General features: G+C 37.1%; 1 protein-coding gene across 3 annotated transcripts in view; it reads right to left on the bottom strand.

The window, feature by feature from the left end:
* Positions 1 to 13,900, bottom strand: part of COL14A1 (collagen type XIV alpha 1 chain) — a 175,504-nt gene that overhangs the window by 69,550 nt on the left and 92,054 nt on the right. For all 3 annotated transcript variants that reach the window (XM_036436874.2, XM_036436876.2, XM_036436877.2), the window contains exons 25-32: positions 12,412 to 12,468; positions 7,356 to 7,495; positions 5,602 to 5,725; positions 4,578 to 4,721; positions 3,598 to 3,762; positions 2,992 to 3,030; positions 2,706 to 2,844; positions 940 to 1,082 (exon numbers count right to left, since the gene is read on the bottom strand). In XM_036436874.2, coding sequence (XP_036292767.1) covers positions 940 to 1,082; positions 2,706 to 2,844; positions 2,992 to 3,030; positions 3,598 to 3,762; positions 4,578 to 4,721; positions 5,602 to 5,725; positions 7,356 to 7,495; positions 12,412 to 12,468 — 951 coding nt within the window. The remainder of the gene's footprint in view (positions 1 to 939; positions 1,083 to 2,705; positions 2,845 to 2,991; positions 3,031 to 3,597; positions 3,763 to 4,577; positions 4,722 to 5,601; positions 5,726 to 7,355; positions 7,496 to 12,411; positions 12,469 to 13,900) is intronic.

Here is a 13,900-nt window from a genome sequence, read left to right as displayed (position 1 = left end):
TCTAGTTCTGCATGTATATGGAATTAGTGGCTTACACCTTTTTAATCTATTTAAATTAGTTTTGATATCAATACATAGAATGCTTTCACAAGCTCATATTTAGTTGATTCATTTCCGTGTACTGAAAAGTCCCTTTACAAATACTAGCTAAAAACAAGCTTAAAACACTTTCCCTTATCCAAATGTTTGAGTTAGTACCTAACAGTGGCCACTAAATTTTGTTTCCTAGCTTCATTGGAATTCTCAACTAAAAATCTACTCAGAAAACTCATTGACATTAACAAAAAACTTGATGATCTTCTCAAGTGATCATCAAGAGTGTGAGGTTAAGAAGTTTTCTTCACTGGTTCCTTTTCAACTTTTCAAAACACAAACAATGGTGGGTTTCTCATTCTTCAGACCTCTTCTCTTCTCTTTCCAGACTCATTCTCTAGATGACCTCACCCAATATCATGGCTTATATATCACCCAGGCACAACTTCAGAATTCATTTCTCCATCTCAGAATTCTTCCCAAATATACTGCTGGCAGTCTGGCATTTTTTTTTTTTTTTAGTTTGTTTTCAATATGAAATAGGCATCTAACAACATCATATCCATGTCCAAAAAATAAACTTCTGGTCTCATCCATTGATTGACCCCTCCTTCTTCCATCAACCTCACACTGCCTGTAGTCTTCTGTAGCTTGGTAATTGTCTCTTTCACCTGCTCACTGCTTTTCCCAGAGTCTAGTGCTGGCACAAAGTAGGAACTCAGTGAATATTTGTGGAAAGAAGGAGTGGATAAATGAATAAGTGAACTGTTACATAATTCATTGGAACTATTCACTAACATGGTTTAAGTGAGGTATTCTGCAATATACACAGAACAGGCAAGATGACATGTCACATACATCACTCATACATGTGTGTGCAGATGTTATATAAATAAATATACTTACTATCTAAAATAACTCCAACCAATGGGTCCGAATTTTTATTTAAAATCTCCCAAAGAGCAAATGGCTCCTCTGGTGTGTCAGGAAGAATCCGGAATAGAAAACTGATCGTATAATCAGAAGGCAATCCTTCTGGATGCAAATATCTAAAAATGGAAAGGAAAAAAAATTTCTTGTATCCCTCCTCAAAAGGTTATATATCTGATTGTAAAAGCATAAGTAAAAATTTTAAGGAATCCACCAAAAGTGCTAAATAAGCAAGACTATGTTTGTAAAACCTGCCAATGCTTTGAAGCAATTAAAAAAAATCACACATTGCAGCCTGGTTGGTGGGCTCAGCGGTTGAGCAACTACTTATGAACCAAGAGGTCATGGTTTGACCCCAGGGAACATATTCAGGCTGTGAGTGATCAATGATTCTTTCTCATCATTAATGTTTCTATCTCTCTCTCCTTCTCCCTTCCTCTCTGAATCAATAAAAATATATTTCTAAAAAGCTTACACATTGTAATACTCAATAGTGAGATAAAAACACTGTCAGATAACCACCCTCTCCCCAAAGTTGGACACTGAACATGTTTCACATTAAAATACTGAAGGTGCCTTAGCCGGTTTGGCTCAGGAAATAGAGCACTGGCCTGTGGACTAAAGGGTTTCAGGTTCAGTTCCAGTCAAGGACACATGCCTGGGTCGTGGGCTTGGTCCCCAGTACGGGGTGTGCAGGCAGCAGCCAATTAATGTGTCTCTCTCATCATTGATGTTTCTGTCTCTCTCTCTCTCCTTCTCCCTTCTTCTCTGAAATCAATAAAAATAAAAATAAAAAAATACGGAAGGCATTTTGAGACAAATGTTGATTTGGAATGTGAAGTAGCAAATCCTGAGAGGTAACCTTCTTAAATCAGGAAGTCTCAATCCACAAGCTCAAGTACCCCCAGAGTCTGCAGAGTGACTGCAAAAGGCCCCAGGAATTTCTAGGTGCATCAGACTGTAAAGCAAGTAGATAATCTGATTTTTACATAAACTTAATACTTCTCCTCAGGTATAGGGGGCTACTAGTAGGATTTTTTAAAGATAAAAACCATCTGAATTTATGGCACTAACATAAAATGGTTCAGGGAGGGGTGTGGCTCTGATTGCCAGGCAAATCCCAGCATTGTCACTTAAGGGATATGGGATCTCACTCAAGTCATTCCTTATGCTTCAATTTCGTTATCTGTAAAACAGAAAATACTGAGTCTGCCTTGCTGAGTTTTGTGGAGGTTTCAGTGAGTTTATACACACAAGCATGGATAATGCTGTGTGGATCATGAAAGTGCTATGTGTCAAGTATCTTTATATATTTTTCTTAGATCAGCAGATATTAAAAGTTCAACTAGCATTATATGTGAGTCTAATTTAAAAATTGTTTAAATGTATTTTTATTTATTTCAAAGAGGAAAGTAGAGGGAGAGGGAGAGGGGGAGAAAGAGGGACAGGAGAAGGAGAGGGAGAGAAGGAGAACATTAATGATGAGAGAGAATCATTGATCTGCTACCTTTTGCACATCCCCCACTAGGGACTGATTCCTAACCCAGGGATTGAATCATGACCTCCTAGTTCAGCTCATGCCAAATGGCTGAGTCTAATTTTTTTAAAACAAAGTAATCTAAACATCATCTGCTCTAAATATTATAGAAAATCCTATCGGGAACTATTACAGCCTATCATAAGTGGGCATTGAGATATAATAAACAAATGATTGGTTTTAATATCTTGCAATGAAAACATACTTGGTAGGCTGGGAAACCAGGGCATCTTTATGAAGTCGGTAACAAGGATACACATTGAAGGTACCAGGCTCCATAGAAACCCCTTCCATCGATGAAAAATCCTTTTCAACCAAACCAAACATTTCCATCATCTTAAATCCTTTAAAAAATAAATAGGTATTTGAGGATGTTAAATTTCAAAATTAGCATATTAAATTAGTCTATTAAATTTTAAAAGAAAAATCTGGACCCCCAAATGGGAGTGATTTAATATATTTCTACTTGGAAAAATTGTGATAATGCATACCGGCAAGATCAATGCCATCCTTGTGCACCAGTGGGCAGGCTGAAAAACAAGACAAAACAAACAGTATGAAACACTAATTTAGATATTTTGCAAATGTATCCTTCCCCTGTTCTGAGAACAGGAAATTAACAATCTTTCCGGAAGTCAATTGTGAAGGGAATCCAAACCAGATGTGGCTATGGTTTCCTGTGGATTCCTAATATTGAAATGCTCTTGCTTTTTCTCTTCAACCAAAGGGCCATTGCCTCCTTCTCCTCTCCTGGGCCCATGAAAACTGTGGTGGTCACTTAGGAACATATGTTGGGATAAGTCTCACTGGTGGGCAGTCGTAAATCATTTTTAAAAACTATTTGCTACAGATGTTTAAGAAGATTTGCCTTTGAACACAGACTCTCATCTTATCGGGAAGATCTTCATCAAATCTAAGGCTCTATGCCCGGGAGAGGGGAGGTTTACATACTTCCAAATGCTCTAAAACTTAAAACAATGTCTGCATAACAAACAGCTCTGCGAGACAATATTCTTTCCTCAGATCAAGATGCGATTCATTATTTCACTGGTATGCCTTTAAGCAACCTGAGGAAGCACACATTTCAAAGAACTCACTTGCCGAAGCGGTTTCGCAGACAAAAGTAATCAACTCATCTTCAATTTTCTTAAAGGCGTCAAAGTCATCCACAAAGAAGACATGGCGTGCACTAGGCTTGCTGCCAATGTTAACCAACTCCGAATAATCCGCATCGGCCACACCAATTGCAAAAATGCTGTAGCCTGTGGCAGAACGGAAACAGATTTCTGATTACTTTCAATTGCACAACAGATAAGTATCGCAATGCAAGACTCATCCAAATGTATAAAATATGTTTGTGAAGGAGGGCTAGTAGGGTGAATAATTCATTCTTAACAGTTCATCAGAATTCTGCATGCACATATTTCATTATATAAAAATTATTCCATTATCTTCTACAAACCTTTTCCATTTTAAAGAAACTCAAGAAGGTCAATGCCCCCATTAGTACTTGAGACAAAATAGTTACCTTTTGAGTAGCATCTTTATGTCTGCATATGTTTACTAATTATGTTAAAATTTATAAGATGTAGTGTAGTTGAAACAGAAATTTTATCTCAGTTTTTATTTTGTATGCAGAAACTGAAGTGTTAACAGAGGTTGGTCATGGTTCAATGCTTGGCAAATGAATGTTAAACAACTGCTTGCCAGGCATATTATATATAATGTATCTTCACGACAGTGCTATGAGAATCCCCATTTTACAGATGATGAGGCTGAGGAGCTTCTGTGCAGGTCCCTCCCTGGCCTTTTATAATGGTTCTTATAATATGATAGTAGTGCATTTAATTGTTGGCATTTTTTATACAGAAAATTCTGAATATAGAAGAAGTATTATTAAAATAAAGCAAAATAATAGATTTGTAACCTGAAAAGTATTTTTAAGATCACATTTTTCAGTTATAGTAAGAAAGATTCAGAAATATTTAAGTCACACAGATTCAGCTATTGAGTGTATATTCAGAGAAGAGCTACCATATCACTGGGAGCCACTATTGCTTAGCTGTGTAACACTCACCATCTGATTGCATTTCCCGGGAGATTTTGTTCACATCATCTTGTGATCGTCCATCAGTGATGACCACGATGACCCTGGGGATGCCTTTTCTGGTACCTGACTCAGAATTAAACAAGGTATCTCGGACATACTTAATTGCTTTTCCTGAAACAGAGGAAGGAAACAGTTCAATTTCATTTCTGTTTTGCTGGGGAAGGAAAGGTAAGAACAAAATACTTAAATCAATGAAAATTTTTTTTTAAGAAATCTATATAATTATGCCTTAAAAATGTGACTCTGGATGATTAATGAAGATGTGGTATATACACTAAATGGCCAGATTATTATGATCTCTGAACACATAATAATCTGGCCACTCAGTGTATATCCTGTATAATGAAAGGCTAATATGTAAATTGTCCTGCCAACCAGGAGTTCGACCAACAGGAGGCTAGCCAACCACCCATGTCCTCTCCCCCTGGCCAGGCTGGCAGGACCCCACTCATTCACGATTTCATACACTGGGCCTCTAATATATAAATATAAACACACACACACACACACACACACACACACACACACACACACACACTGAGTGGCCAGATTATTATGCTTTCAAAGATCATAATAATCTGGCCATATTCAGCAAACATGGACAGATCTTGAAAATATTATGCTAAGTAAAATAAATAAGACCAAAAAAAAAAGAAAAGAATCATGTGTTTTCACTTGTATGTAGGATAGAAAGCAAAAAAAGCAACAAGTGAACAAATAAATCAAACTCATAGATACAGAACCATTGGGAAGGTGGGGAGCAGTGTAGGGTGAAGAGCAAAGAGGGATCAAATACATGGTGACGGAAGGAGACTAAACAAAGGTGGTAAGAAAACAATAGAGTCTACAGCGGTCATATTACAAAATTGTACACCTGAAATTTATATAATGTTATTATATTATTTCAATAAATATAATTCTATAAAGGTAATTTCAGTAATCACTATTAGTTCATTACTTTGGGTATTAACTGGGCTTTCTTTGGTCTTACCTGTTTTTGTATTTCCTCCTTTGTATGAAATATGTTTAATTGCATCAAGAAGAGTCTCTTTGGTTTTGTAAGTGTTTAGCTTAAATTCTGTTCTGGGGTCATCAGTAAACTGAACCATTGCAACCTGAGAGAAGAAGGTTTTTTGTTGTTGTTTGTTTGTTTGTTTGTTTGTTTGCTTTTTACATTTATATAGACTCCCCCGAGGCCAGATAAGATACCTTCAATTTAATTTCTTACTTAGTCCACAATTTCCTTTGTTTAAAATTCCATACACATTACATACCAAATCTGATAACACATTAAATAGCATTTTTTCTTTGAGTACTTTTCAGAAAGTACTTTATTTTAAAAATCTCTCTCTATAGACTGACATTCCTCGACGAGAACAGATAAAGCAAAGAACTGTCATTTTATGAGTCTTCAAATGCTGCCAGTTTATTGAGGTCTACTGCAGATGTCACCATCTTTAGGAAACCTCCTCCGATCCCTCTATTCAAAACAAATTTCTCCCTGAAATGCTTCAGCAACTTTATGTATTTGGCACTGATACCCAAAATTCCTCAGCTGTTCTTCCAAAATATATTCCAAAGCTGTTCATTTCAGTGCATCCCATTGCTACCCCCCTCACCCAGACCCCCATCATCTCTCTGATGGACCATGAGAGCAACATCTTAACTGGTTTCTCTGCTTCCACTCTTACCCTTATTAATATTCATTCTATAAAGCAGCTTTTAATTTTTTTTGTAAAAGCTTATCAGATCTTTTCTCTCCATACTTTCTGCTGGTTTCCATTGCATTGATGATGACACCCAACTCCTTCATTGGTCCATAAGACTCAAGATAATCTGGCTTTTGCCTATCTTTTCCACCTCTTTTCCTGCTCCCCACAAGCTCACTCACTATATTGTAGCTGTAAGTTTTAGGGTCTTCAAACCTCATTCTCATCTTAGTTAGGTCCTTTGTACTCACTGTTTTCCCTGTCTGCAAATTCTACTCTCAGGTCTTCTTTGTAATCATTTACATCTCAGTTCAAAAGCCACCTCCTCAAGAGGCCTTAATTGACTACAAAATTTCAAATACCCTCTTACACACACACACACACACACACACACACACACACACACTTTTAGTAACCCTCAGTGAATTTAAATCCTATTACTCTGTTTTCAAAGCTCACATCCCTACCTTGTGAACTTACTTATTTGCCTATTTTTGTGTATCTCTCACTCTCCTCCTCTTTATGTCTTTAAGAATATGATCACCAAGAAATTAGAGACATTGTTTGTCATATTCATTATGACAGTACTATGTCTGGCCATAATAAATTCTCACTAGTTATCTGTTGAATGAATAAATTCGTTTTTTGTTTTACTTGATTTATACTATTGTGACCTCAACTTCTATCTTTCAAGACTTTAATGTCTCTGAGAGCAGGGGAAATATTGAGTATATCCATAAAGGAAATATTCTATTCTAGTATATACTAAAGGAACATCTGCTGGCATGGCCATTCTAACCTGTCTTAGTTTGCTGAACTCAGTAGCTTTTAAGGATTAGCATCTTCTCAGTCTCTGCCAGGCATCAGTAAGCTGCTTCCAAACACAGACTTATGTATTCTCTCATGTAGGGATGGATTTGATCATTATAGTTCTTTATCTAGATGCCCTGACTATTATGACTACTAAGTCATAATAATGCATTAGAATATCTTTTTAATGCATATAATAAAATAATAATTGATCTATTAGCCTTACCTGAGTTCCATCTGCACCGATCTTGTTCAGGGCTCCAATGGTGTTATACAGAAAATCTGTGATCTTGTTGAAATTTTCATCTCCAATACTCCAGGATCCATCCACCATAAACACCAGGTCTGCCTTGGCAGCTTTACATACTGAAGACAAGAATAAATGTTGAACCAGACATAAGAAGAAAACAGAGTTGGTATTAAACCAACAAAGCTGATGTCAATTTCCCTCTGGTAACTCATGCTTTTTCCCAAAGGAAAGGTTATCAATCCTTTCAGGTTTATATTCCAAGCTTTTGCTTATTATATGCTTCCTGACCATCGTTTCTCTTCTATGTTCAAGGTTCCTATTCATGACTCAGAAACTTCTACTGAACACATGAAATTAGAAAGGAAAAAAATCCACCAACCTCAGTCCCAAAGAATAAAAATGAGAGAAGAGAAAAATGTGGAAATGAGGTGATTTACAGACAGAAGAATCAACAAACACTTTCTAGTGCCTACTGATTAGGAGGAAGTCTAAGCTATCACCCTGTGCACCTTGTTTTCTGTTTCTTCAGTTGGCATCTTCAGAGTGATTCAACTTCAGAAGGAAGACATGTGACATCTACAACTTGATATGCATTTGGGCCGAGGTCATAAATAAACGTTAATTCCAGCCTCGCTCATTCTGTCTGTGACTTTCTGCCATCCATTGATACATGCCAAAAACATACACTAATGCCAGCCCAAGGAAAATATGGTCAGTAGGTATAACTGATGATAACACTAAGAAAAAAAGTAAAAAATATACCAACAAAAACCTACTCCACTGAAAGCATTTTAACTGTCATTTTTGGCATCATGTACACTTTCAAATGATCTATGCCTCTTTCCCTTTCATTAGTTTAGACCACTGTAGTTGATTCTGTTTTATGATGAAATGATTTACTCTTCAATAATAATCTGAACCTTTTAAGATTAGGTGAGTGATATACAAATATTCTTTGAGATAATGTGCCTTTCTCTTTTCTTTGGAAAAAAAAAGCACTCTCATTTGGTTTTATTTTATTAAGTGCAATGTTATTCCCTTAAAACTATTTATAATGTAAAATAAACCATCTCCAAGTGAGGTAATACTCCAAGAACAATAAGGATCTGGTGAGGTTGTTCTCATGAGTTCTGTGACTTGTAAAATTGTACATTTTTATGGTTTGAGTTTAAAGCTGAAAGGGACACAAGATCTGCTAATAATAGGCTCCTAAAGAAAAATCTATTTCAAGGAAAGATGAAAACTAAGTTAGGTTTCATCTTCAATATGAAAGCAGAATCTATTTGAATAGATCACTAAAAGGAAAAATTAACAAATCAAAGAAAATATATCAAAATCCATAAAGAAATTACCTCTGGGATAGGAAATTATGTTTTTAATAGTTTTCTATATACTCTTTTGTACTTATTAACATCTCTATATATATGAGTCTAAGCGACCATCACAACCGAAATAACAGAACGGACAACTGAACAGGCTGTGTGGGGCGACCAGGTTGGCAGGGGGTTAGTGAGGGATGACCAAACAACTGAGCAGCAGACTGCATGGGGCAACCAGGCTGGCGGGGGGGGGGGGGGGGGGGGGGGGGAAGAAATTTGGGGGTGGCCAAGCCAGCAGGGGTGTTAGGGAGGGATGACTAAACGACTGAACAGCAGGTTGTGTGGGGCAACCATATTGGCAAGTGGGGCAGTTGGGGGCTACCAGGCCGGTTGGCGGAGGGCAATGTGGGGCGACCAGGCTGGCAGAGGGAATCAGTGAGGGGCAACCAGGCTGGCGGGGGGGGGGCAGTTGGTGGTGACCTGGTTGGCAGGGGAAGCAGTAAGGGGTGCCCAGGCTAGCAGGGTGTAACCAGGCCAGCAGTTGGTGCAGTTAGGGGTGATCAGGCAGGCAGGCAGGTGAGCAGTTAGGAGCCAGTGGTCCCAGATTGTGAGAGGGATGTCCAGGATCGAAGAGGGTGCAGGCTGGGCTAAGGGGATCCTCCCCCCATGCATGAATTTCATGCACCAGGCCTCTAGTTTGTTTAATAAATACTCAGTATTACTTTAACAATAAAAATTTATAACAATATTAATTGAACACACTCAGTACAAACAGAGCCTAAGATGAATAATGCATTCAAGAAGCAAAAGCCCCACCATCTAAAACCATCCTAAAAAGCCGAAACGAGTTTGGCTCAGTGGATAGAGTGTCGGTCTGCGAACTGAAGGGTCTCAGGTTCGATTCCGGTCAAGGGCATGCACATTGGTTGCGGGCACATCCCCGGTAGGAGGTGTGCAGGAGGCAGCTGGTTGATGTTTCTCTCTCATCGACGTTTCTAGCTCTCTATCCCTCTCTCTTCCTCTCTGTGGAAAATCAATAAAATATATATTTAAAATAAATAAATAAATAAATAAAATAAAACCATCCTAAAAAACTTCAGGAGCAAGTTGTTTGCCCTGTCAATCCTTACTCTCACACATCTTCCTGCACACATCTTCCATGAACATTCATGAATGTTTACTGAATGATAACCATGTTCAGCTATAAATAAAAATATTCTGACTTCAGAGAGTTTTGTAATATCTGCACATCAGAAATGCCTAAATAGTAAATTTATCATTGAGGATTCTGCTTTCAGTTCCAATAGTGAAAGTCATCATAACTACTAAGACTAGAGAAGGCTGCAACTGAAGACAGAAAAAGAAATATTCCAGCACACACAGGTAGAGTACTAGTAAATAGCATTAGATGATGCAGGATAGTATGGGAACTCTGAGCTGGACCGATGTTGCTGTTACTGTCTTATAGTTGACAGGTTGGAAGAGATAAATTTAAGGTCAAAGTCTCTTCCAAATCTAAAAGCCAATAAAATAAAATTGAGTAAAACAATTCAACATTTATATTACTACTATGGAAAAATGTTAGACATTAATTATTATGTGAAATGAAGTGAGTCACTGAATCTAAGGTATGATCCCATTTGAAAAACATAGAAGAATTATATCTGTCTGATATATGCATCTATAACACATATAGCTATACATTGTATTGATATATGTCTATATATGTCTCAAGTAGACTTTCTTAAAAATGACCAAACTGGTACAAATGGGTATTTGTGGGAAGTGCTCTTCTCCCATTTATTTTCCTAACATAATCTGGGAAATGAGTTCACCAAATAGGTTGATTACTGGAATGCGAGGAAGGATGCTGACCTTTACTAGAGTTTCTCATTGCCTCTTTGTTTCCCTGACACTACAGTCTCCAGGATGTGACCCCACTGACTTTAAGCTGCTGTAAGATAGGAACAACTTAGTTTTCATTGTATCCCTGGTACATAACATCCCTGCTACTTTTAAATACACGATAAAAGGACGAACTCTTCCAAAACAACCTTCCAACTACATGTTCCACCTTTGTCCTCTCCTCCCCCACACCCTCTGGTCCATTGCACCAAGGTTATTTTTCTCAAACACTGATTTCCTCAGGTCAGCCCCCTCCATAAAATTCTCATGGCACACTGTTTCCTGTAGGGAAGATCTCACACTCCTTATTCTGCAATACAAACACGTTGTAACTCTATCTTCACTCTTTTCCATGTGCCGCTCATTGTTTTGCAAACACACTGTATGCTTAGATCATTCCATGACTGAGTGCTCTTCTCGCATTTATTTACCTTTAAACTCATTCTTCAAAATGTAGATCAAATTTCTCCTCCTCCTTTACAAGTAATTAACCTGCAGTGGCATTAACTGTTTTCATTTCTGGACAACCACAGTATAATCTCCATTTCCAAACTCATATTCTTGACTGGTCATTATAGGCAAATACCTATTCTCTTGAAAAACTGAGAATAAGCATTCAGCAGCAATCATATATTACTACTGCATTCCAAATGCCTGGCATGGGAGCTTTGAGAATGACTAGAAGAATTAATAAATGTTTATTAATGGAATTTAAAAAATAAACACTTCTATGTTTGGACTTTTTTTTTTTTTTTTCAGAAAGTACCTTAACAGCTCAGGTAAGAGGTGATGAGAAACTCTTGTGATAGAGAGAAACAAGTAGGAGAGCCATTTCAGAGGTAAACAAGGGAACTATTACCCCATCTATCTATATAATAAAAACCCAGTAATCGTAACACTGTAATGACCAAAGACCAGTCACCAGGAGGTACATTGGAGAATCCCATGGCACTAGCAGGACTTGACACTGGGTGTAGTAGAATTATAAACTAGATTCTTACTTACAAAATTACCTAACTATTCTTTGATGAACTACTCTGATATTTTCAATGAAATAAAATAATGCAATTTTGTTAGAAAATCTGTAATTACATGGACATTTATCTATTTTTTAAATTCAATATATTTGATATATGATAGTGTATAAACTTAAGGTGTACAACATGTTAAGTGGATACATTTATACATTGTAATATAGGTGCCACTATAGGGATATTTACCATATTTTTCGGACCATAAGATGCACTTTTTTTTTCCCCCAGAAGTGGGGGGGAAAAGTCCCTGCGTCTTATGGTCCAAATATAGCCTACACATATATTTTTTAAAAAAAGTTTTTTTACTTGCCCAGCTCTGTGTGGTCTCTGTGTGCTTGCCCGGCTCTAAAATGGTTCTAAATGCTGCTGTTTACTTTACAGGGTTGATTACATGTGTTTATGACTGTGATGTTGGGTTTTAATGCACATAAAATATTTTAGGACACTATTTGTTTCAGAATCTTTTTTTCTTCATTTCCCTTCTCTAAAAACTGGTGCGTCTTATGGTCCGGAGCGTCTTATGGTCCGAAAAATACGGTAATCCTCTATCACATTACATAATTATTGTACAATGTTGTCATCAATGTTCATTATATTATGCAATACATCTGTATGTCTTATTTACTACTGGTTGCAAATTTGTAGTAAATTTGATAAGCATTTGTCTTAATGAGAAAATATATTTTATTAATACCTTGATTTTTAAATGATCAAATGAACAAAGCCAAGAAAATCTTAAACCTAAATCACATCCTTATTGTGTTATTCTTTTACCTTCTTTTGCTGGTGGAATGGTTGGAGGAAAAGTAGGTGGTTGAGTAGGAAGCGATTCTGTAGAAAGGAAGAAAGAGCACCAATTAGCCATCTCGCCTGTGGCGAAAACAGGGAGGTCATGGAGTAATAATTCTTCAGAAGACTCAATGACTGGGACAGATCTCCTCTTAAAGATTTTAGTGACTGAAATAAGTCAGCCACAGCCTGTGAAAACTGTCTCCATCCATCCCCTCAATCTCAGAAGGAAGGCTTGAAATGCCATTCGCCACAGTTCAGTTTACCCAGCAGGAGTCAATACAATCAAGCTGTCAACTACAAAGTGATTCTAATGTTGATTTAAGTCAGGAATTCTGCCAACCTATTTCACTTTAGTCTCTGGCTTCTTTCACACATGTAAACATCATTTCCATTCTGCCTGAGAAAGGATTGACCATCAATCCTTGTTCAATAGCACTTTCCCCCTTTTCATCCTGTATCTGCAGGAGGTGGTCCCCAATGGTATCTGATTCACTCTCTATTCTACCCAGACTGCTTCTGGAAAATTTTCAGTTCTGAGGACCAAATGGCAGGGCATCAGGAGACCACAGATTAGTTCAACCTGGATGATGAGGGATGACAAGTCCATATAACATGTAGAGGTGTAGTTTGGTTAACAGACTTGGTGAGAGTTCATCAGAAGACTAACATACCAGAACAAATTACCAGGGAGTTATGGCATCATAAGGCAAGCATCCTAAATATTATTTTTTATGTGTTCTTTTCTACCTTGTTTGATGCTAAACTTTTAAGAAAGACTGAGAAAATTCTTATTTTTCCAGTTGAATATGTGGTAAAATCTTCAATTAATCATAGCCATTAGCAGAGGAAGATGTTCAGCTTCGGGAGATAGTAAGTGCCAAGTGGCTGGAAGGATCTGAGCTCAGGCAGACTGGTTATTTGCCGAGAATTTTGTAAAGGGAATTCCTTCACTGGCAGGAAGATTGGAAGAGATGAATTTTAAGGTCTTTTCCAAATCCAAAAGCCAATAAAATAAAACTGAGTAAAAATGATTCAACATTTAAAAGAATGAGGTCATTGTATAGTACTGAGATGGGAAACTGTTAGACATTATTATGTGAAATGAAGCAAGTCATTGTATCTACGGTATGATCTCTCTTGTGAAACATAAAAAAAAATTATATAAGTCTGATATGTTTATCAGGCCCATATCTATATATTTATATCGATATATGTCTATATATGGATCAGGTAGACTTTCTTAAAGGAGACCAAACTGATACAAATTTAAAAGGAAGAATGAAGAAATAGGGAGGTTGACAATGCACCTTATACCTTCTGTTGCATTAGTATAAATATATATCACTGTTGTCTTTTAAAGGCAACTTTTGAAGTGAAAACGTTTCAAAAGCTAAAGGGAGAGAAACGTTAATACTAAAATAAGGATTGCAAAGCTTTCTTCAAAGCACCACCCAATGCTATTAAAGCCAGA

Source organism: Pipistrellus kuhlii, unplaced genomic scaffold, assembly GCF_014108245.1.
Source record: "Pipistrellus kuhlii isolate mPipKuh1 unplaced genomic scaffold, mPipKuh1.p scaffold_m20_p_14, whole genome shotgun sequence".
Lineage (NCBI taxonomy): Eukaryota > Metazoa > Chordata > Mammalia > Chiroptera > Vespertilionidae > Pipistrellus > Pipistrellus kuhlii.
The sequence above is the reverse complement of the archived record's forward strand: the minus strand, read 5'-3'. Positions and strand labels throughout refer to the sequence as shown.